The 23,464-nt window shown below is 51.7% G+C and overlaps 1 protein-coding gene across 2 annotated transcripts in view; it reads right to left on the bottom strand.

The window, feature by feature from the left end:
* TMEM132B (transmembrane protein 132B) overlaps positions 1-23,464 on the bottom strand; it is a gene marked incomplete at both ends in the record, with an annotated part of 344,057 nt that overhangs the window by 64,688 nt on the left and 255,905 nt on the right. The window contains one exon of one of the 2 annotated variants that reach the window (XM_080821852.1): positions 17,879-18,065. In XM_080821852.1, the coding sequence (XP_080677978.1) occupies positions 17,879-18,065 (187 nt within the window). The remainder of the gene's footprint in view (positions 1-17,878; positions 18,066-23,464) is intronic. The other variant, XM_080821853.1, reaches the window with a different exon arrangement.

Genomic DNA, 23,464 nt, shown 5'->3' with positions numbered 1-23,464 from the left:
GCTTTTCTTCTCTCGTAGTCAGAGCACTTGATTTGAAATCTACCCTCTTAAGGAGTTCTTCAGCGTCTAATACCCCGTGGCTAGCCACGGGCACGGCGCTGTGTGGCACGTGTCTAGAACTCGTTCATCTTGCATCCCTGAAGCTTTATGCCTGTTGAACAGCATCTCCCCATCTTCCCCTCTGACCCCCCAGCAACCCTGCTCTCTGTTTCGGTGAGGGTGACTAGGTCAGATTCTGCATACAAGTGCGCTGTCTGTCCTTCTGTATCTGGCTTATTTCACTGAGCACCACGTCCTCCAGGTTCCTCCCTGCTGTTGCAAATGGCAGGATGTCCTTTTATTTTTAGGCAGAATACTATTCCACTCTATGTATACGCCACCTTTCTCCAACCATTCATCCGTGCAGGGACATGATCCCAACCTTGGTTTTTGTGAAGAATGCCGTAATGAATGTGGGAATGCAGATATCTCCCCGAGACCCTGATTTACATTTCTGTCTGCCTTATTGGGATTTCTCCTCTCTGGGCTCCATCACTAACACCTTATCCCCTGATGCCAGGGTCTTTCTTTCAGATAAAAACATTATTACACAACAGGCTTAAACGCAGCCACATAGCAAGGCAGCACTCACTACTATAGATCTCCATGTCGGGAGGGCGGGAGTTTAAGGGGGAAACGGAGCGAGGTGGCAGACCCCACCCCACCCCCAGGTCCACGGCACCCCCTCCCTGGGTCTTTTCTAAAGGCCCAACTCCTTCTCTCAGGAAAGAACCAGCAGCTTCTCCGGCTGGGTCTCGATAGAGAAATGAAGGCACGACTACTCCACTCAAGAATGGGAGTGGTTTCGTCTGGTCTCTAATCGTGGGACAGAATACTTCCTCCTTGGGGCGCCTGGGTGGCTCAGTGGGTTAAAGCCTCTGCTTTCGGCTCAGGTCATGATCCCAGGGTCCTGGGATTGAGCCCTGCATCGGGTTCTCTGCTCAGTGGGGAGCCTGCTTCTCCCCCAACCCCACTCTGCCTGCCTCCCTGCCGACTTGTGATCTCTGTCAAATAAACAAATAAAATCTTAAAAAAAAAAAAAAGAATACTTCCTCCTCCACCAAAGAAATCTCCCCCCAAAAGGCAGGAGACTTCTGTCTCTGGGTGGAATGCCCCTGCTCCCCTCACCGATGCCAAGAAATGAAGTTCCCTCATGCGTCCCGGCTCCCACCCTGGAGCCTGGCACACGGGCCCTGGGTCAGGTGCGTGGAAAGAATGACGGACCACCTGTCCCCGAGATCTGAACAGCCTTCCACAGTTCACCAAACATTTCAGGACTTCGGTCCAACACAGCGGCTGACCACTTGGTTTATCTCACTGGTCCCCCCGGGGACCTCATTAAAATGACACTAAAGGAATGAAAAAGTAGAAAGCTCGCAACAAAAAGGGGCCTTTGGTGATCAAAGATCAGACCTGTTCTTTCAGGAACCATGGTGGGGACTGATGAAGTAAGCGGGTGCTTAACGGAGGATGTGAGGGACGGATGAGCATCAAAGTGGGACGTCGGGCTCTGTAACGGAACACAAATGGGGTAAAATTCACAAGTGTGCAAATATATGTAAAGCTAATCACTACCTAAGCGGAGGAAAGTGGGAAGAAGTCCAAGGGTGCTGCTCGCGCACCTGTCAAAGAAGAGGGTCGGTATCAGCACTGCCTTCAGGGACAGAATATCCCATATCTGCGCTAATGAAGTCACCACTGGCCACACACGGCTACGGGCACTTGAAACGTGACCAGTGCAACTGGAGAACTGAATTTTAACGGGACTTAACATTAGTTCAGTTTTTGATTAAATGACCCCATGCAACCAGCGGCCGCCCTACTGGGTAGCTCGGACGCTGTGGTCTCTCGGGTGGCACCTGCACACGCGTGTTCAGGGCAGCGTCACTCACAGGTGAGGAGACAACCTAAAGGTGGACGGATGAGGGGATAAAAGATGCGACATATGGGAACACATGTCCACGGAAGTGGTTCATCCCAAGAAAAGGAAACCCCGCCCCCTGTGACAGCGTGGAAGAACCTGGGGGGCCGTCCGCTCGGTGAAACAAGCCAGACACAGAAGGACAAGCGCCGCGTGCTCTCATTCGCACGCAGAACCGAAATCAGTCGAACGCACAGAGGCAGAGAGTACACGGCGGTCGCTGGGGGCTGGAGGCTGGAGGCAATGGGAGAGGCTGGTCGAGGGCATGAAGCTCCAGTTATGAATAAGACGGATACGTCCTGGGGCTCTAAGGGACAGCATGGCCAGGACAGTTAGCAACACTGTGCCGCACCCTGGAACAGACCCGAAGTGTGCCCACCACACGCACACCTGTGAAACGGGACCTACGGAAGGTGATGTTAACTAGTTTATCCACAGCTCTGTGTGTCCTCACACCCCAATAAATCTGAAAACAGTATTTTTGCACAAATACATACATAAAGACCTAAAATGAGAAGAAAACCTGCTGCCCGGGAACTAAATGCTGGACTCTCGAAGCGTGGGAACAAGGCTCGGGGGAGCCTGTGGTGAGAATAAGAAGAGAAAGAAGACGGCTCCGGTCCTGGCTTGTTTCCCCTGAAACTCCCCCCGTCACAGTGTTTCGTGATCCGTGTCTCTTGTAGTGATTGGTTTTCGAAGCTCAGAAATTCCACGTCAGATTCTTTGTCTTCTGTTAAATACAAGTAAAAAGGGGAATGTGGCACTTAACAAGCTGGCAGCACACAGAGTTCGACCTCGTTGCTGTAAAGTACGGCGTCCCCTGCTGTCCACTTCTCCGTGCATGACCCCCGTCTGAGCATGACCCTGGACTTGGCTGTGTCCAGTAACGGACCTAATCTCACCCATGGCCCTGCTGGGGGTGCCGCGGTTCTGACTTTTCCTTAGGTAGTTCAGAACGTTTAGCATGAGCGTGCGTCCTTTCCCATAAAAACATGAGCCCTTTCCAGAAAAAAGCCGCCCACGGGTGTCTATCCAGAGGCAGGGCCACGGCGGTGCTGGTGGAGGGAGGCGACACCTTTCCAGGCTGTGACAGGTGTGGCCAGGGGCCCCACGGCAGGTTGGGGTTTCCCCCTGGAGGGCGCCTTCATACCTCACACTTGGGGATCGGGCCTCCCCGGGGAACGAAGGGCTGAAGAAGGCAGGTGCGCAGGGAGAAGACTGGGCAGGGGCAGGTGCGCGGGGACCTTCCGGGGGAGGGGAGCGCGGGGCAGGTGTGGCCACAAGCTGGTCTGCGCGCGCCATCTAGTGGGCGCCCCGGGGACCGCCGCCCCTGGGGCCCTCCGCAGGCCAGGGAGACGCTCCAGCCCATCAGAAGTGCGGTTGGTAAAGTGAAGGTCGCTTAGGAAAAGGTGTCCTGGGCTCTGCCCTAACCTATGCAAAAAAATGGTGCCTTGTCAAAAGTCCTGCCCAGTCCCCCCATGGGGCGGAGAGCACGATCATTTACCAGCTGCATCTAATCCAACTGGTCCGTGACCCCACCCCCCGGTTATGAAGTATTTCCACTCTCACCACTGCTCTCAAGTGTGTCCCCTTGGAGCACACTGGCGCGCAGGGGAGAAGGAGCTGTTAACGTTTACCGGGCGCATGTCATGGGACAAGCACTGGGCACGTGTCATTGCCTCACTGATCATCCTTCCAAAGCCTTGATGATGAGGCTATCCTAGTGGGAAATACGTTGTCCTTTAATACCGGTGGGATGACCAATGTTCACAAAGGCAGGCTGTGCCAAAGATCCCAGGGCTTAAGCAAGTGGTGGGTTGGGTCTGACATGCCGCAGCCCGGCCTTCCTTAAGCGCACCTGTTTCCCGGCAGTCCAGCACAGGGCGGGCCAAGTCCTTGCACCGGCAAGGCCTCGGGATTGTCCTTTCCAACCAGGAATCTCCGTCTCGGAGGAGGCACCTGGCAGGCTCAGCGCTCACAGACAGCTTGTCTATCCGTAACTCCACATGGTGACAAACAACCCAGTTCACATGTGGACGGTCAAGGAGATTTCTCTTTCCAAAGAGAAAACTGGGTTCTCGGAGGGCAGCCTCCTGATGATTTTACCATCGTTAAGGGTGTGTATAAAACAGAAGCGAATAAAACCCTTCACGTAATTGCTCTCCATTTTGTCATTCGGGGCTCATCACCCAGCAACAGAACAATGCCCGAGCAGAAGTCGTTGATGGATGGGCCATTCGGCGGATGTTTTCGTGAGATAGGTCATAAATATTAATGATTTTGACGGAGCCTTAAAAACGTGTCCTGTCACATTCCGGCAGCAACAGAGGTCCCCAGAATCCTTCGTTCCTCTGCCCAACAGCCACGAGTCTCTTTCCCAGACTTGTTTACTGGGTCTATTTTTCCCATTCACCTTCAGAAATTACCCATCAGCAAAGGTTTGCCAAAAAGACACAGGTCAACTGAACTAAACATCTTAATGGGTTTTTCTTTCTTCTCCTTTTCCACTTAGCTGACTCCGGTTCACTCCGCAAGAGCAACCCTTTCTATGTTGTTATTTTTTAAATGTAAGTTAGGAAATGACATAACATCTGAGGACGACGATGGGGCCACTGCGGTGACCGGTTTAGTGACCACGTGCACCAGCGTCGCGCTCGGGAATAATGCGACTGTGGGCGGGTGAGCGGCGTCGGGCCCATCAGAAGTGTGCATACAGCAGCGCTTGCAAACCATGCGGCTTTAATCTCATCCGACAAAGACAGTTATTTCTGGTCATTTGTAAAACGTTCCCACTGGACACACATTCTCCTTGACAATTTAAAATTGCTCCTTTCAGCTGCGACGGGGTCGGATCAATCAGGTGAAACCGTGTGTGTATAGACAAGCTAACAGCTATTTGCAGACTAGCTCGCTCTTTCTTGTACATGAGAGAGCCTACCAGACAGACCGGCATTGGGTTCATTCCAGACACCTGCTGCCAATGGTTGCGTGCTGCCTCCAACAGGTAAGGACACTAACAAATTTGTTTTGGTAGAAGGAGAGGAGCTCGGGCCCTCTGGATGGACTTGCGAGGTCAGGACTCAACAAAAATGCTTTTTGGCGGCACTGGGATCCCGTGCTTGTCCTGGCAAAGGGAGTCTAACCAGCAAGACTGAATGGAAATGGGCGCAGCTCCGTCGCTGACTGAAGAACTCCCAGCCTTATAAGTCACCATTCTTGCTGGCGACGCGCATGGTGTGGGGCAGGGCTGCCCGTGAACGCCGTCCAGATCTAAGTTAGCACGTTCATGCTATACATGTAGACACTCGCCCTCACTGCTCCTGTAGTGGGTTAGTACCCCCCCCCCATTCATGCCCACTGGACTCTCAGGGTCGGGCCTTACTTGGAAAGAGGGTCTTTGCAGATGTCATTAGTTAAATGAGGTCAGACTGGATGAGGTGGGCCAGTGCCTGGGGTCCTCACAGGGAGAGGACCCACAGAGGCAAACCCACAAGCCAGCCCTCTGATGGCAGGGACAGACACTGGAGCGAGGTGGCCACACCCCAAGGAAGGCCTGGAGCCAGCAGAAGCCAGAACAGGCAAGGAAGGACCTAGAACCTTCAAGCCCTCAAAGGGAGTGTGGCCCTTCTGATGTCTTGCTTTTGGAGCTCTGTCCTCCAGAACGGAGAGAGAAGTCCTGTTGTTTTCAGCCGTTGGGCTGGTGATCATTCCTGACGGTCGCCCCAAGACACGGACCTGCCTCAGCACAGCCCCGCGCCGGCACGCCACCATTTGGCACAGGATGTAAACCCACGTCCCAGCCCCAAGCCAGGTGGCTTTACAGGGTGCATCAGAGTAACAAATAAAAGGGGGAGAAAAGAAATGGGAACCACGTAAATATTCATCAGTAGGGAAGGGAACTACGGAATGGCCCACCACAGAATACAACAGAGCAGGTTTTTAAAAAATGGATGACGCTGCCCTATCCACATGGGCTTGAAGCGGCCCCCAAGACATATTGTCGACTGTTAAGAGTGTGATACGCAGCACAACACCCTTTGTTTTACAACACAGCCGCGCGCACACACATACACCCGAAACAGCTTGGTGTATTTTCTGCAGCCACAGCTATGTGTCCGAATGTGGATACAGAGCTCCAGACGGGAAACACAGAGAAAGATAAACCACCGCTGACTTGAGGAAGGGCGCTGGAATTGTGGGCTGGTCCGCGAACACGCCCGTCTTACCTGAAATGCTTTAGGAGGATGTGTTCAAGCACGCTTTGATTTTATTTTTAAGTTTTAAACAAAACAAAAGACAAAGGGCAAAAAAAAAGAACTCATTCGCAAGCCTTTAAAGCTTTCTGAGCTGCCCTCCCACTTAAGATCTCCCAAGGTTACGGCAGACAGCCCTAGGGGAGGCGGACCCCAGCTGGACCATCCTGGGGGCCAGGACGTGGCTGCTCAGAGCTGGCTCAAGGCGGGGGGCTCCGAGGGCCCCTCCGAAGGCCAGCCACAGGCAGGCCAGGTGCCAAAGGACAAACCCCGACAGCCGGGGAGGGAGAGAGCGGCTCCATGACAGGAAACAGGGGTCCCGCAAGATTTAAGTGCCCACTTTGGGGGGTCAGTTTGGCCCTGGGGAGAGAGGCGGCCTGTGCCCTCCCTCCCGCGGGAGCAAGAACAAGCGTCCCCGAGTACGAAGGAGGAGGAAGTTGAAGGAAAATGGGCTGTGCAGGAGCTGGAGCCAGGAGCACCTGCTGTGGTCCCTCTCTGCTCCGGAGGCCCCCACTGTGACAACGTCTCTCTACACGTCGCACCTGTGCCTCATCCACCCCATGAACTCAGAATAGCACCGTGCCAGAAACCCCTTGTGTTCTCTACTGCACACGCCACTGTTCCAGACTCCTAGTTTTGACAGGCCATCTCCCCCAGGCTCTGCCCTGGATAATTCTCATGCGTGACTTCACCACAAGCCTGGGCTGATCTCACCCACAGAGAACTGAGTCCCAGAGCAGGGAAACCACTCGCCCAAGGTCTGGTGGCCGCTAAGTGTGAGGTCCGGGATTTGAACACAGTGGCCGAGTCTGCCCGGGCCGACACTAAGCGTCCCTTGGGGATCTGAGTTTGCCATCCACTCGGATCATTTCGAAACTTTGCTGCTTGTCAAACAAGAATCAGAAGTCTGGGTTATCGCTGAAACTCCATGCCCACTGTGACTGTCACTGATACGCTCCTGGTCCAGATCCGAGATGGGCACGGAGTCTGGGAGTCATTCCAAAGGCTGGGAACCCTGTGCCCAGGGTCCCACTTCTCTAGGGATGACAAGCAGCTTCTTCCCTGTGAGCTTTTCTCACGGCCCCAGGGGAACAGGCAGGAAGTCAAAGGTGGGTGCCCCCCACTTTAGAGACCACAGATCCTCATCCCAGGCAGGGGAACCTGTCTCTCTCCGACCCCGTCTTCCTCCCTTCCAAGGCACCCCACGCTCCCCACTCCACTCCCAAATATGTAGCATGACTGAAATGAGCTCTACATACAGAAGACCAAAAGAAAAAAAAAAAAGCCACCATTGTCTCCCTAGAGAGAATTTCCCTGTACCTGAACTGACATTTGAATGAACAAGTGACAGATACGTCAAGAGCTGTGGGAAGGATTCTGGGTGGAGGAGGAGCCCAGGCAAAGGTCCTGGGGTAGCAAAGGGCTCAGAGTGGGTGAAGCGAGGTCTGAGCAGGGGTAGGAACCAGACGTGCAGATGTGCTGAGCTTTGGATATGCCGGTAAGGAGGGAGAACTGCACGGCAGGAGGACCGGGTGGCCGTCCCAGGGCTTCCGGGGGGAGTCCGCAGGATCTGATGCATGTTTAAGCAGAGCGCTCTGTGAGTACTTGGAGAGGACAGACGGCAGGGTGTGGAGGGTGGAGGCAGGAGCTGAACCAACCACCCAAGAGAGAGCTGACGGTGGGGAGGTCGGGGTTGGGGAGCTGGCGGTGCAGCCGCAAGGGGAGATCGTGAGTGGGGGTCCATCCCTGCCCTCACTGCGCTGAGCTTGTCTGTACATCCCCTGCCTCGCCCCCAAGCTATGGACTGCCAGAGGACAGAGAGCAGCACTCGGTACGCGTGTGTGTATCTGCATGTGTATGTGCACACACATATGTGGGCATGTCTATGTATGGGGGGGTGTTTATCTGTCCCCATCCAATTTCATGGACCTCTAAATTCTAACAACAGACACCTTCTACAGGCCCCAGGTTCGGAAGCTGGATGTTATTGTACGTACAATGGGAATCCACTGGGTGGTTTTAAGTGGGATGAGTAGGAAGAGGCAACATAGTCTGATTTATGTTGCAAACAATACCCATGAAATACCACGGAGCTCAGACTAGAGTACGCCCTTCAACGAATGCCTACCAGGCACCCTGCACCCTTGGAGGGCGGGCTGCATGTTGCGTGCCCAAGCCGATGAACAACCGTGCAGGTCTGCCCTCCAGGACCTCCCAGTCTCGTGCAGTGGATGGAGATACAGATAGGTATCCCCAAATATGACTCTGCTCTGACCCCAGAGCCTGGGCCTATGGAACCTTCCATGGCAACAGGGTTTCAGATGTGATGCAGTGAAGGATCCTGAGATGGGGGAAGGGGGTTGTTCTGGGTCATCCCGGTAGCCCAGTGTCACCAGTGTCCTTGTAAGTGAAAGACGGAGGCAGGAGGGTCACAGTCCAAGAAAGGGGACACAGAAATGCAAGCAGACGTCAGAGCAATGTGGTGGTCTCTAGAAGCTGGAAACAGACAGATGAGGGTCTGATTTTCCCCCAGTGTCCCCAGAAGGAACATAGTCCCGCTGACACCTTGATTTCTGCCCCCCTAGACCCATCCCAGACTTCCGGAAGCGCAAGATAAGTTTGTGCTGTTGAAAGTCACGACGGTTGCGGTAATTTATCATAGCAGCTGCAGGAGACAGATACGGACGCTGAGAACAGTGCCGGGGCACCAGGAGGCCCCTGTGGTGTAAGCCGTTACCTCCAAGGCCTGCAGAACCTGCGCCGCCCTCCCCCCCCACCACACTCCCAGCTCTTCCCAACCCCCCCCCTGCTCCGCCCACTCTAGCCCTGGGCCCTCCTGGAGGCCCCGCTCACGGCACAGCCGGTTCTGCTTGTGGTTCACTGCTCCCCCTGCCGGGATGCTCTTCCGCCACAGCTGTCTATAGCTGCCTCGTCCTCCTCGGTTAGGCCTCAGGGCAGACACCAGACCCTCAGAAAGACATCTTCCTGATGCTCTGACACTGCCCGCCCACTTCCCGGTCTCTCCGTTCTGCTGTCCTGGCATGGGAGCGGCCTGTGAGCTGGGGCTCTGGGCCGCTTCGTCGGCATCTGCTGGAACACACAGTAGGCACACGAGTCCTGTTGGAAGGAAAGAAGTACGCGCGCCCAGGTCTTGTAAAGTCTCAGGCTGATACCGCTGAGGACCGATCTGATTATTTCTCTTGTTTATTTCCTACGCGGAGCCCGTGTACCCAGTTGCCTAGAAACTCACCAAATGTGTTCATTTTTTTTTTATTCCAACCTTGTGGAAAGATAATGTGTTTTTATCGGCATGTGCAGAGCTCGGCTTTTTAGTTTTAAGACCAGTGGTGGGATAGTGGACTCCAGCCCCGTACTCCGCAGCACCCCTGGAAATAAATCTCTAAGCTCAAAGCTCAGTAATTGGGCAGAGAACCAAAGAGAAGTGAGGGGGAGTGAAGGGACACAGCGGAAGGGGAAAGGCAGAAAACTTGTGCTTTCATAAAGAAAAGAAACAGGCACCGAGTTAGCTTTTCCCAGGCACGGAGGGAATGGCAAAAAGGTTATTTTCAAGTTTCAGGTTTTAAAGATGATGCAGAAAACATCATTATACCCTGGGTTATGACACTCCTTTTTCAACTGCCCTTTTTAAGATGGGATTTTTGAAGGTTTTGACCATCTGTGCTGTTCTGCTAGAAATGGAATTATCAGACACAAATGGTTTTCAACTCCAAAATTTCCATCACCTCCACGTTCTCCCTCTCCCTGTACCAAAAAATAATAAAGCCAGCACTTAGCGTATCCTAAATAAATGTCTGTTGTACACTAATTGACTGGAAGGAACAGATGGATAGATGAACAAACGGATGGATGGATGGATGGATGGACGGACAGACGGATGGATGGACGGACAGATGGGTGGAAAGACAGATGGATGAGTACATCACCACTGCCACTGTTGTTTTACAAGCTTTCCTCTCTGGATCAGCCCCTGCCCTGGCTTCTGATCCTGGGGTCTCTCCCAAGTCCGATCAGACATTACCCCAAAGCTGCATATTTGCCTTCACGAAGTAGAGATTGCTTTGCGACCCTAAAGGTGCCGACAGTATCCAATGTTACCCAAGACTACACAACGTGGTAGCAAAGTTCTGAATCAAAAGCCTGGGTTGCCTTCCGGGGTAACGGTGCCCCCTCAGAAGGTGCAGTGGGACTGATGGATGGACAAACACATAAAGAGACGGATGGTGGAGTTACTGCTGACTGCCCACCCCAAGTCTTCCCCCCTCTCGCCCTGCCACAGCTGAGTCCCCAAATCCCAGGTCTTCATCTCCCCACCTCTGACCATTGGCAATCTCTGACTCATGCAATCAAGCTCTTTGCTCCCTCCAGGAGAAGAACCCACCACCCACTCTGAGACTGAACTTCGGCTTGGCCTTCACCCAAAGTGTGACAGATGTGCCTGCATATGGCCAGAGAAAATGGCAGCCATGACGAAAATAATGATGACTAAATCTGACTGAGTCCTGACAGTATGCTGGGCCAACACAGTAACACCCTCCCTGCAGTCCCATTGAGCCCTCACAAAACTCTAAAAGGCAAGAAACCTCATTTCTTCAGTTTACAGACGAGAAAACCGAGTTTCAGATAAGAAAAGTGATAGGCCCACGATAACCCAGCTAGTAAACACTAAAGTTCAAATTTCAGTCTAAACAGGTTGACCCAACAAGCTGTACTTTTGACCAAAATGTTTTACTGCCAACTACCTTAAAGGCAAAAATGATTGAAATTTTCCCAGTATGTACATCACCCAAGCAAATTAACAGGATAACAAAACTGACAAGGTAGAGAGGGTCGTTAATTCTACCTAACAGTTGAATCTGGTTCAATCTACCTGGGGTGCTTTCACTACATGCATGACCTTCACATTTTCCTGCATGTTGTAAGCATGTTTGTACTTGTTCTAGGTCACTTGGTACATATGACACCACTGCGCAACAGACAGGACCAGTGTTCTTACCTGGAAATTCACACATGAGAAACTATAGCAAAGAGAAGTTAGGGGACCCCTCTGAGGCTACATGGAGAACAGGAAGCCAGGTAGGCTCTGCCCTCAGGTCTCCTCTCCCCAGCTTCTGGGGTTGGAGGAGGAGCTACAACAGAAGCCTCCCTGGCCCCAGGCCCATGGTGGCCCCTACCCTCCAGGATGAAAGGTTGTCTGCACAAACAAAGAGGCTTGTGATCACCGTGAGCTCCTCTGGAAGAGCAGAGGGCAGAGGGCTTCCCTGATGCCAGGAGAGCAGTGTCCTCGGAGCCTGGAGGCGTCTGAGGGGATGGGTTGGCTGGGGCTGACACTGAGATCCAGAAAGCTCCTCAGGCAACAGAACAGATCATGGGAAGAGAGATGGAGAGTTCTCAGTAAACAGCCTGAGGAAGACTAGAAAGGGGAGACTGGGGTCCTGTGCAAAGCAGGTGGGGGGAAAATAATGGCCCCTCTAGGATGTCCACATCATAATCCCCAGAGTCTATGGATATGTTACTTTGCCTGGCAAGAGGGAAAGTAAAGATTCTTGAGATGAGATTTTCCTGGCTAACATCCAAGCGGCCCCCATGTCATTGCAAGGGTCTTTCTAAGGGACCGTGGGAGTCAGGAGGGTCAGAGAGGAGATGTAATGACGGAAGCAGAGGTTTGAATGACATGGAGTCAGGGGCCAAGGAATGCGAGTGGCCTCTAGAAGCTAGAAAAGGCAACATGTGGCTTCTCCTTCTCAGCCTCTGGAAGGATGCAGTCCTGCTGACAGGTGGATTTCAGCTCAGTGAGACCCATTTCAGACTCTCAGGCCTCCAGACTATAAAATGATCATTTCTTGTTGCTTTAAGCCATTAAGTTTGTAGTGATTTGTTACTGCAGCAAAAGGAAATTAACTCAGCAAAGGAGAGCTCCAGCCAGTGGCTTTGGGTTCTGACAGTAAGTATGACCATCCATTCATTTGCTGAGCAAATACCGTATACTCGACATCATGCAAGGAGTCCCCGGTGATCAGAGCAAACACAGTCCCTCCCATCCAGGAGCTCGCGATCCTGTTTCTGCTTTCCAATCTACCACTGCCCAGCTCCAAATTCAGCCCTCATTACCTGCTCTGAAAATGGTCCCGAGCCCTTAATATTTTTTTCTTTGCCAAAAGGCGAGGTGTTGAGCTTTGTCAGTAGGGGTGCCGGAGAGACGTGTCCAAGGGAAAGGGCTTGCCTTGGGATTCTGGTGCGCCCTGTCTATGGGCTGTGCACCCCTGCTGGGGCTTCTCCAGCACTGGAAGCCATCCCCATGCCCAGATCCTACAGCACCCCGCAACCAGCAGCTCTGCCCAGCAACCACCTTGAGTGGTCTGGTGCCTCCAATGCCTCTGATGAGACATCTTTCTGTAAAGAACAGTCTTCAGGATTCCAGGAAGTTCCGCTGGCACGCTACCTCAGCAACTTCTCCACATTCTGTGAGCTGGGACCACACCCCATCCAGCAAGGGCTGGATATCAGGACGGGGCGGGGGGCTGTTCCAGGGGCCCCCAGCTCAGCCCTGGGGCTGTGGATGCTCCTGAAGGCTGCCATTCGAACATTCTTCAGAGTTCTCTACGTTTCTTACTAAGCAATCCCTCATTATTCCAGTCTCTGTTATGAATAATGACCCTTCAGAGCAAACTTTCTCTGTTTAAATTCTTTCTCATGATTGGAGCCAGACTGAGACAGACATGCACAATCACGTAAATAAGCGTGAACTGCAGACAGTGCTGGGGTCTACAAGAGGCAAGGGAACAAGAGTATAAGGAGGACAGAACTAATTTGGCCTGAGTGGCCAGGAGAGGCCTCTCCAAGTAGACTATTGAGGCGAAAAGAGAGCAGAAACCAGCCAAGTGGAACATTCTGGACAGATCCAGGACTCAGTGTGGCTGTGTTCCGAATGCACGGGCTTCTAGATGAACAGGACACACTTTCGACACTGGAGTTGTGTTGTGCAACAAAACCAGCAAGATGACGGCATCAACCAGAGCCTGTGGGCCTTCAGATCCATTCCCTGCGGGGTTCTGGCTGCTCAGGGGACCCAGGCCTGGTTCCCAGGAACGCCTCCCCTTGCTCCAGCCCCGGGCCTGTGGACTCTTGTTCTGGCCAGAGTTCCCGACTCTTCTGTCATGTCTGCCTGCTCATCGTCCTAATTCCTGAGCTGCGTGCTCAGGCTTACATCACTCTGTTCTTACTACTTAAGTGGCTTCTACTTCTGGGTACAACTGATACAGCAACAACCCCATTTGTGGATGTTCTGTGGACAAGTAATGTCTTCCATGCAGAAGCTGCCCAGAGTTAGCTGCCACCGAGGAGGAAGAAATGAGGTGAAGAAGGGAAAGAGGAGGGAGAGGGTTGGGAGTGGGGAGGGGAAGGGGAAGGCAGGAAGAGAGAAAAGGAAGAAGCGCATAGAAGGTACTCCCTGCCAAGCATGGTAGGCAGAATTCTCCCCTTGGCAGCCGTGCGTCTGGGGAACAGCTAGAACAACTGATTACAAGAGGAGGAACTACCAACTCTGGTCCCATGGCCAACTTAACAAAATAGCTCTGGTCCTCCGGAGCCATTTCAGAGCCACTCTTCACAATGACCTAAGAGATAGAGGGTGATACACAGCACCACTCAACCATCCAACCCTGGCGCCTTCCTGCCAAGAGGAATGAAAGCCCAATTCGAGAAACTGTCCCTGAGTAAAGACCGGCCAGATGGGGAACATCGGGCAGCATCAAATGGTCAGAGACATGCCACGTGCACAACACACGTAAACCCAGCCTCCCTGAGCGGCAAAGCACCAGGATGGTCCCTGAGGGGAGGGAATGGGGGTGGCTGAAGGAGGACAGCAGAGAAACCTCCAGATGCAGGCAAGCTCGCCACTGGCATCCACTGCACTCCACCCCCAGGCACCAGTCAGTAAGACAGAGGAGCAGGAAAGGAAAGAGTCAACAAAACAAAGGGGCAACCCATGGAATGGGAGACATGACATTACAGACAAAGAACTGATATCCAAGATCTATAAAGAACGCCTCAAACTCAACACCCAAAAAACAGATAATCATGTCAAAAAATGGGCAGAAGACACGAACAGACACTTCTCCAAAGAAGACATACAGATGGCTAACAGACACATGAAAAAATGTTCATCATCATTGGCCATCAGGGAGATTCAAATCAAAACCACACTGAGAACCTTACACCGGTTAGAATGGCCAAAATCAACAAGACAGGAAACAACGTGTGTTGGAGAGGATGTGGGGAAAGGGGATCCCTCTTACACTGTTGGTGGGAATGCAAGTTGGTGCAGCCACTCTGGAAAACAGTGTGGAGGTTCCTCAAAAAATAAAAGATAGAGCTTCCCTATGACCCAGCAATTGTACTACTGGGTATTTACTGGGTATTTACCCCAAAGATACAGATGTAGTAAAAAGAAAGGCCATATGTACCCCAATGTTCATAGCAACAATAGCCAAAATGTGGAAAGAGCCAAGATGCCCTTCAACAGACGAATGGATAAAGATGTGGTCCATATATACAATGGAATATTACTCAGCCATCAGAAAGGATGAATACTGAACTTTTCCATCAACATGGACAGGACTGGAGGAGATTAAGCTGAGTGAAATAAGTCAAGCAGAGAGAGTCAGTTATCATATGGTTTCACTTACTTGTGGAGCATAAGGAATAACACGGAGGACATTAGGAGAAGGAAAGGAAAAGTGAATTGGCGGAGATCAGAGGGGGAGACAAACCATGACAGACTGTGGACTCTGAGAAACAAACTGAGGGTTTTGGAGGGGAGGAGGGTGGGTGGTTGGGTGAACCTGGTGGTGGGTATTAAGGAGGGCACATATTGCATGGAGGACTGGGTGTGGTGCATAAACAATGAATCTTAGAACACTGAAAAGATAAATAGAATAAAACAGAATAGAATAGAATTAAGATAAGATAACAGAACAGAACTGAACAGAACATAGAAAACCACAGGCTCAAAATGGAGTCACTTATGCTAGGACCACATCACCAAACCAGGGCGCAACACCTGGCCTCCTGAAAGTGTCAGCCTCCCTCAGGAAAACAGAGTTAACTGGCCGGTCTGCGACGTTCTGATCAGCACCAATAAGGCAACCTGTCACACCTGCCCTCTCCATCCCCCAAAGGAAGATGAGATAATTTACCTGAGACCCTTTTGTCTGCAATGGAAGGTGACCTCCCCTGAAACAATCCTTTTTTCTGTTTATAACTTTCTTGTCCTGCCTTTAGAACCCCTCCCTTTCTGTAGCCCTTTGGAAGTCCTCCTTACTTGCTAAATAAGATACTGCCTGATTCGTGAAATGTTTAATAAAGCCAATTAGGTCTTTAGGAAAAAAAAAAAAAAAAGACACCAGAGCAGGCACACCCCACCGGGAAGTGCCAACCCCCCGCAGAGAGACCATCAAAGCCAACCCATGATCTAGGACCACATTCCGAATGCTTGCTTTCCCTGCGCTGACAGGCTCTTCCTTCCTTCCTGTGTGGGTTTCGCCGTCTCCTTCTCTCCCCACCCCCATTCTGTGCTGTCCCCGCTCCGAGCCCAGACCGTGTGAGGGACAGTCCACTCAGCCTGGAGCAGTGAGTTAGGTCTTCAGGCAGCATCGTGAGAGTGGGTGTCACTGTCAGCAAAGAGCATCTGTGCGTCTGTAGGGAAGATCTCATCAGGAAAGGGGATCCCAAGAGACAGGACAACCAGCACATCCCCTGAAACCCAATAACAGTAGAATAACGGTCCCCGCTGGCAGGCGCTCTCCTCAGAAGGGGACTTACGGCCGGCCAGATGCTAAAACCAAAGTTTGGCCAAGGCTACACTGTTGCAAACACTGAGTGCACCACAACAGCATAAAATCAGCCACAAACAACCCACGACCAATGGTCACGGCGGTGTCTGACCCTGGATTTGGTCTGCGGACTGCTGCGCTTGGCCACCCACGGGGGTCTGCCCCTGTCCTGGTTCCAGCTCCCTTTCCTGCTCTTCCCAAAACCGGCACCTGCCCTTCAGAGGAGGGCGTGACCTTGTCCCTCGGAATTCCGTCCTCAGAAGCCAACAGGAGGCTGCAGAGTCCCCATGAACGGAGAACCGCCCGTTAAGCACAGAGCCCCCATGGTAAGGACGCAGCGTAAAGCCGTAAGCCAACCTCAGCCAGATTGAGGTTGATCTGGAGAATCAGAACAGTCTCGTTCTGCCTTAAAATCCACACCCATCTCTCTCTGCCCCTTAACAGGGCCATTTCCTGCTGACTGCAGCACCACCAAAACCAAAAAGCAGACTGCGGCCGAGGCGGGTAAACTCCATCAGGCTCACTTTCGAGAACTAGATAAGCCCAATAGCTGGGATTAAAGCAAGGGGTTCATTCATTCTCTGACCTTCATTCACAGCGTACGGCGACTGTCTCAGGCACTGTTCTAGGTGCCGGGATCGCAGATGAGGACACAACTGATGGACTCCTACCCTCACGGCTCTCACCTTGCAGGAAGGGGATGGAAGGTGAGCCCTGCACCTCCAACACCAATAACATCTATGAAGAAGCTGAAACAGGGCAGTGGTGTGAACAGAGAGCTGGGCGACGGGACAGAGAGCCAGTTCTGGCCCACATGGTTGGAGGGTGCGTCTCTTAACAGTCAAGGTGAAGAGAAGGAGCCAGGCATGGGGACACATAGGGAAAGTGTGTTTTGGGCATAGACAAGCGTAAGAACCCAGATATGGGAACTGCAGACTTCATTGGCAGGTGTAGGGGTTCATCTGCAAGGACCTTAACCCTGGTATCCAACTGGAGTATGGACAATAGAAATACCCACAGATTGCCCTAGAGTATCTAGGTGCTGACCCTCACTCTTTGGCCCCAGAAGGAAGGCTGAAGCAATGCTGAATATTTCCTGTTCCACTGAACATTTCCAGTGCGGAAAAGGGTATTAGGAATGGGGCACTCCTGGGGACTGATAATCCCTGTGACTCACCAGCATTGTCCTTTTTACACTCTGGAACCTCACTCATGACCCTGTTCTGAGATGGGGCCCCTGAGCCTGGTCATGAACGGAGCCTTAACCAAGCTCAGAGGGAAAATCTGGTCACCTCCCAGCCAGGAACGGAAACGGGAAGTGGTTTTACGGACTCTGGGACCCTCTGCAGGTTCAGCGGGTCAGTCCCCAACAAGGCTGCTTCAGGCTATCACATTCTTCAGCTTGCCCGGCCCCACGCTACCTGGGAACTGCCCGGTGAAGCCGAGTGGCCAGAGCTGCTCACTCGGTGTGCAGAGTGCTGTCCCCACTCTGACCCCTGGTGCGTTCCACTCGGCCCAGCGCTTGGTCCTGATGGAGGACCAGATTGAGACCATAAAGAAAAGGAGCCCCCAGGAAATATTCACCAATATCCACAAAGGAGAAGAGATTTATGGCAGACCCCAAATAGTTTCCAAAAAGGCATTAGAGAAAGCAGGCTAATAAAATGTAATCCAAGTGTATTTCCCTTGCTTAAATATTCTCATCAGGTGCATAAAAAAATAACAGGTTATAAAACAGGTCATGTTTCTTGGAACATTAGAAATGCTCCAAGAAAACCTCCTGGTGACCCTTGGCCGAAGCTCCAATTTCTCACCATTGCAAGAGGGACGATGCCCACAAAGGATGTCTGGCTGACGAAGATCTCGGAGACGGCCAGCTCGCTCATGGCGTCCTCCACCGGGTACTCTACCTGCCAGGTGATGGGCTGCGCCCCGGCCAGGCCGCTGCTGTTGTCGATCCCAAAGTCCACTTGCAGGATCTCATAGAAGGTGCCATTTGCCCTGGAAAACAAACACATGTCGAAGTGCAGTTGAAAACCTGAGGCTCCGCAGAACAGGAAAAAGGCATGAATGCCATGTTCCTCCTTGCCAGTTGAAAGCCCAACACAACCGTGTTGACAGAGCCTGATTCATGGGCTGGCTGTCAGTGACCCACACCTCCAAGTGGGTGGGCCGTCCAGCTGCAGGGCTCAGTGGATAAACACCCCACCCCCATGTGTGCACACAGCAAGGGGCCCTGAGCCTCCCTCCATTCCTGAGGCACACCCTGGACTCTGGCTACTTCCACATTTGTGTATCTGTATGTCTGTGGACCTGTGGCTCAAACTCAGAGCTTTATGATTTGGGGAGAAGGGTGGTGACATCATCGGCTGGTGGGAGCATCATGAGACCAAGCATGGGAAGGACTCCATAACTCCCCGTCCACTACGTAACTATGAGCGACACATAAGATGGTACAGTGATTCCTCGTTTCATGACCCTGAAATGGGATGAGACGTAAGAATCCACCTGCCTTAATTCATGGACTGGCAGCACTGCATATGTGTTTGGAGGAGGGGAATAAGGCGGATGGGACACAGAAACGTGAAAAAGACCAGCGTCACTCTCAGTATTTTTGTACACAGGAGCACCTTGTCATTGACGGGGATGTTGTAAATTATAGGCAGCCTATTGTACCAGCAGCAGAAGTCACTGAACAGAAAGTTAAAAAAAGAGCCATCCAGCACAGGATTTGTGAAGGACTCCTGTTCTGTAGCCTTTTCCATCACCCCTGATGCTAACTTTATCCCCACCCCAAGAATCTGACAGCAGAGTGACCGATTCATGGTTCCCCGAGGCCTGAGTCACACAAACCATCCTATTCTTTTACTGTCAGTGAGCCTGCCTGGACCAAAATGGGCTTGGAAGCCTTCAGGGTGTGAACAGGGTCTGCAGAGAGAGGTCCCCCCCCCCCCCCGAAAGAGTTTTGAAAATAAACCTGGGCTTGCTGGTTGCCCACCAGAAATCTCGTACCATGGACAGCTCCCCTCCCACCTGCGGACTTAAGAGGGTGAAAACCACAACTGGATGGTTAGAGGCAGCCAAGAGGTAGCAGAGGCAAGGTTCAGACATAGTAATAGCATTGACAGAACTGACCCGCCCGATGCAGAATTCCACTCAAATCAGAACTACACTAGACTCCGTATAGAACTGGTCATGCCCAACCTTTTTCCATGCAGGCAAGGTTTTAAGAAACTCTCTGATAGTGCTCTGTCCAATACTGTGGCCAGCAGCCAGAAATGGCTATCCACCCTGAAATATAAATTTATTAAAATGACACAGCCGGGTGCCCCAGTTAAGCTGGGTTGGGACATGGGAGCTCTGTCCTCAAGTATCTATTTGCCATGGTGTTCTGCACAGGGAAGACAGCATGTATGGCATACAGATCCCTCGCTTCATGAGAAGACGGACAGTGGGCACACAGGAGAACCCCCACCAGGGGCCCCCAGTTAACCTGGGCATCTCTAGTGAGAAGGCAGAGCAAGGGGAGGCGAAGGACTAATCCTGAGTTGCCGAAGGGATTTCAGGGTCTTAGGGACGGAGGCCCTCGCTTCAGCCACCCTCCTTCCTCTCCCCAGCCTGAAGTCTCCTCTCTGGTCACAGCAAGTCCTCACTTCTCCATCTGTTGAGTCTCCTACGAGAGACGCTCGGTCCTATTGGAGGAGATCTTCAATTCCTCTTTGGGCTGCACTGTCCTTGGAACCATGACTTGGGAGCTGCTTCTAATACCTCCCGGGTTCTCAGCACTTGGTAGACTTCAGCAAGGCGAATGCCAAGAAAGCGAGACCCCCCAGCAAGAGAAGAAACGGAGCATAACTCTCTGTGTTCACAGCGATTTGATCCTGCGATATCTGCACTCTGGTCTCGGGGATACAGAAGCAGCTAGTCTTAGGGCAGAGGGGGCAGGGTCTGTGTGAAAGGGCCAGCCCCCTCCTCCCTTCCCGGGCCCTTCCTGGTCCTCTCTGACTGTCCAGCCCATGAGCTGCACGAGCTACAGGAATCTGTCCGAGTCCAGCTACAAAAAGATCAACTCAGAGTCACTTATGCACAGGTTTTTATTTTAAGTCATTCCCTTCAAACCGGAGGAAAGGGGTCTTTTTAGTTTCAGGCAGCTGGTTTGCTTGCTAATAAGCCCATTTCTATGGAAATGGGTTTACAATTATTAACTTTACCTGTTCCTGATCTGTCCTGGATAAACCTTTCAAATTTAGAAAAGTGCTTCACGATCCTCTCAATTTAATAATTACCAACTGCCTTTGAGGAATCTGGATCAGTATTGTGGCTGTGAGATATTCATTAGATATGTTTCCCTGGGGTGGAGAAGTGTGTGTGTGTGTGTGTGTGTGTGTGTGTGTGTGTGTGTTCGGAGGGGTCAGGCAGGAATTGCTACTTGGCTGCTGCTCCCCTCAAGGCTGAGCACTCAACATCCCCCAGAAGGACTTGGTTCCCAAAGCCCCGTTTCCCACGGAAGCTTCTGCTTTAGTAAAGCTGAGCATCTTCCCTGGGACCCCAGGACCCCTGAGGTGGGGCTGAGGCCGCTTTCGAATGCACAATGTGACTGCAGCTCAGACACGCTGGCAAGAAGAAGGAGAGATGGGGACAGGGGAGGCATATGGGGGACCCAAACCAGCAGCTTGTCCCCAAGAGCCACGTCCCGCCATTTCTCAGCATATAACTCATGACGACAATCATGGCTGTTTGGGGGAGGGAGGGGAGGAAGAAGGGAGGGAGAAATAAAAGCAGGGGAGAGGGGAGGGTTCAAAACCTCGAACTCTTCTCCAGCAAGTTGTGCCATTTACATCGATGATTACCCCACCACCCCCACCAACCTCTAGATGTTCTGAGCTTCCAGGCTGAGACGCTAAAGCTTTCCCCATATGAGCTTCTCTAGAAGCGGAGCAAGAGAGGCCGACCTCTGTCGGGATCCCCGTCTTCAGAGCTTTTCTCCGGCGTTACGTTTTTAAATGACCAAAAGCAAGGCACCTACTGGCTCATGACCACATTGAGCAAAGGTACCGGGAGAGGTTGTGCTGGTTCCTCCCAGTGAGCACAAGAAGGCTGAGTTCCAACCTCCCTCTAGCCTGTTCGCTCCGTGGGGACCAGGAGGCGCCTGCGGCCGCTGACCCACCCAAAAACTGTAGGCCTTCAGTGCCTATTTGTTTAATTCACTGACCACACCTGAACGGCCCAGTCGGACACCTGTAAAGATCCGGGGCTGCCATCTGTGTTCCGGTAGACAAGGAGTTACCAGCCCGCTGAGTTCTGAGCTGTGTTCTTAGGCCTGGCTGGCCAGTGTGTTTATACTCTTTGCTCTCAGAAGGTAGGTCTGTCTCTACTACCACAATGTAATTCTCTTCTTTAAGACTTTGTTGTTTCACAAAGTTTTGAGTTCACAGCAGAATGGAGGGGAGGGTACAGAGGACCCCCCCCCAGAAGCCCCCTGCCCTCCCCACTACTTCCTCCCACTATCAGCCTCCCCACCAGACGGTACATTTGTCCCCACCGATGAACCTACGTTGACATCACCACCACCCAAAATCCATGACTGACTTCACAGTTCAGTCTCGGTGGCGAACATTCGACAGACTTGGACAAACGCAGGATGACCTCGATCTACCCTCATGGTGTCCTACAGAGAATTCTCGCCATCCTCTGGCAAGTCCTCTGTGCTGTGCCTATCCATCCCTCCTCTGCCCAGTCCCTGGAAGCCAATGACCTGCTTGCTGTCTCCGTCGTTTTGCCTTGTCCAGAATGTCCTATCACTGGAATCCTACGTGTGAACCCTCTTCAGACTGGCCTCTTTCACTGAGGAATATGTATTTAAGGTTCTTCCACATCTTCTCGTGGCTTGACAGCTCGTTCCTTTTAAGTGCTGAATAACTTTCCATTGGTGGGATGGACCACGATTTATTTAATCACTCACCTACGGCAGGACATCTTGGTGGACATAAGCTTTCAATTCCTTTGGGCAAAATACCAAGGAGATGACTTCTGGGCGGCATGAACCTGACTCTTCAAAGGCCAAAGCCTATTGTAACGCGACAGTCACCGTGGTCCCCGGCACACTCATTTATGCAGTGACATTTAGTGAGCACATACTACGCGTTAGGCACTGAGAATTCATGGGTAGACGAAATAGATAAGATCCCTGTCTTGCTGGTCAGGTAAATAAAGAAGGCAAGTCCTGGCCATGGAAGATGCTGTCCTAAAATGAAATAGAATTGAATTTCTTTTTTTTTAAATGCTAAACAAATTTTTTAATCAAAAAAAAAATTTAAATACAAATAAATACAAAAAAAAATAAAATTAAAAGAGTCCATTTTTATTTTAAACTAGAATATAGATTACAACAGGAGACAATGAAAGCTCTGGGGCCTGCCCCTATAGGAACTGACATTTGAGCTGAGACCCAAAGGACGACAAGAAGCCAAACAGACCCTCAGCAAATGTTTGTTGAATAAATGAGTAAATCTATTTTAAGCTTTAAAAAAAAAAAAATCGTGGGAAAAGCTTATCCCAAACCATTCAGCATGAGCACAAGGTGCTAAAGGCAAAAGAACATCCATTCAGTGTTTGCTCAAATACCACCTGCTCAGTAAATCCTTTTCAGACCTCGCTATCTAAAGTTCCATCCCCGTACCTACAGCTCTGACCCCGTTAGCCAGCTCTGTGTTTTCTGTGGCTTTTACCTTTCCACCTACTAAGTGATTTGTCGACTAACTGATTGATCAGTTATGTTGGTCCCCACTCCCACTCATGAGCGTGCACGCACACACACACACACACTCCTACGAATGTGGGATCTTTGCCTGCTTTGCCCGTTATTGTATCCCCAGCACTTAGAACTCTGCCTGGGATGTGGTTGGTCCTCACTTGGTATCAATGGCTATCCAACAACAGTTGGAACGAGATCTCAAAGGAACATGTGCTTAGTGAACCCCGAGACTAGGTGTTGGGAGAAGACAGACTGGCAAGTTAGGGAAGGCTTCCTGGAGGAAGCTGGACTCAGGCTGATCGTTGAACAACAGACGAGTAAGACAGGCAGTCGCTGCAGCCCCACTGCTTGGGGTCCCTCCTCACACCCTTTCCCCTCCGGACATGCGTCCCACTCCCTGACCGCCCCCCACATCAGTCTGCCCAGAGAGGAAAGAAGCGATCGCTGCTCATCAGGTCCATCAATGGGCAGAGGCTCTGTAGTCCATCACTCTGCCTGTCACGCAGCTCTTTTCATCATGATCTAATGACCAGCTCTCAGGATCTGGGATGAATAAATCATCTCCTTCTGCAATTCCATAAAACCCAGGCACTCCCTCCTCATTTCTGTTTTGTCAAAGGCAGCACTGCCAAAGATTGCTGTGGGA

This window comes from Martes martes, assembly GCF_963455335.1.
Source record: "Martes martes genome assembly, chromosome: 13".
Taxonomy (NCBI): Eukaryota; Metazoa; Chordata; class Mammalia; order Carnivora; family Mustelidae; genus Martes; species Martes martes.
Note: the sequence above shows the minus strand (reverse complement) of the source record. Positions and strands in the feature narration are given on the sequence as shown.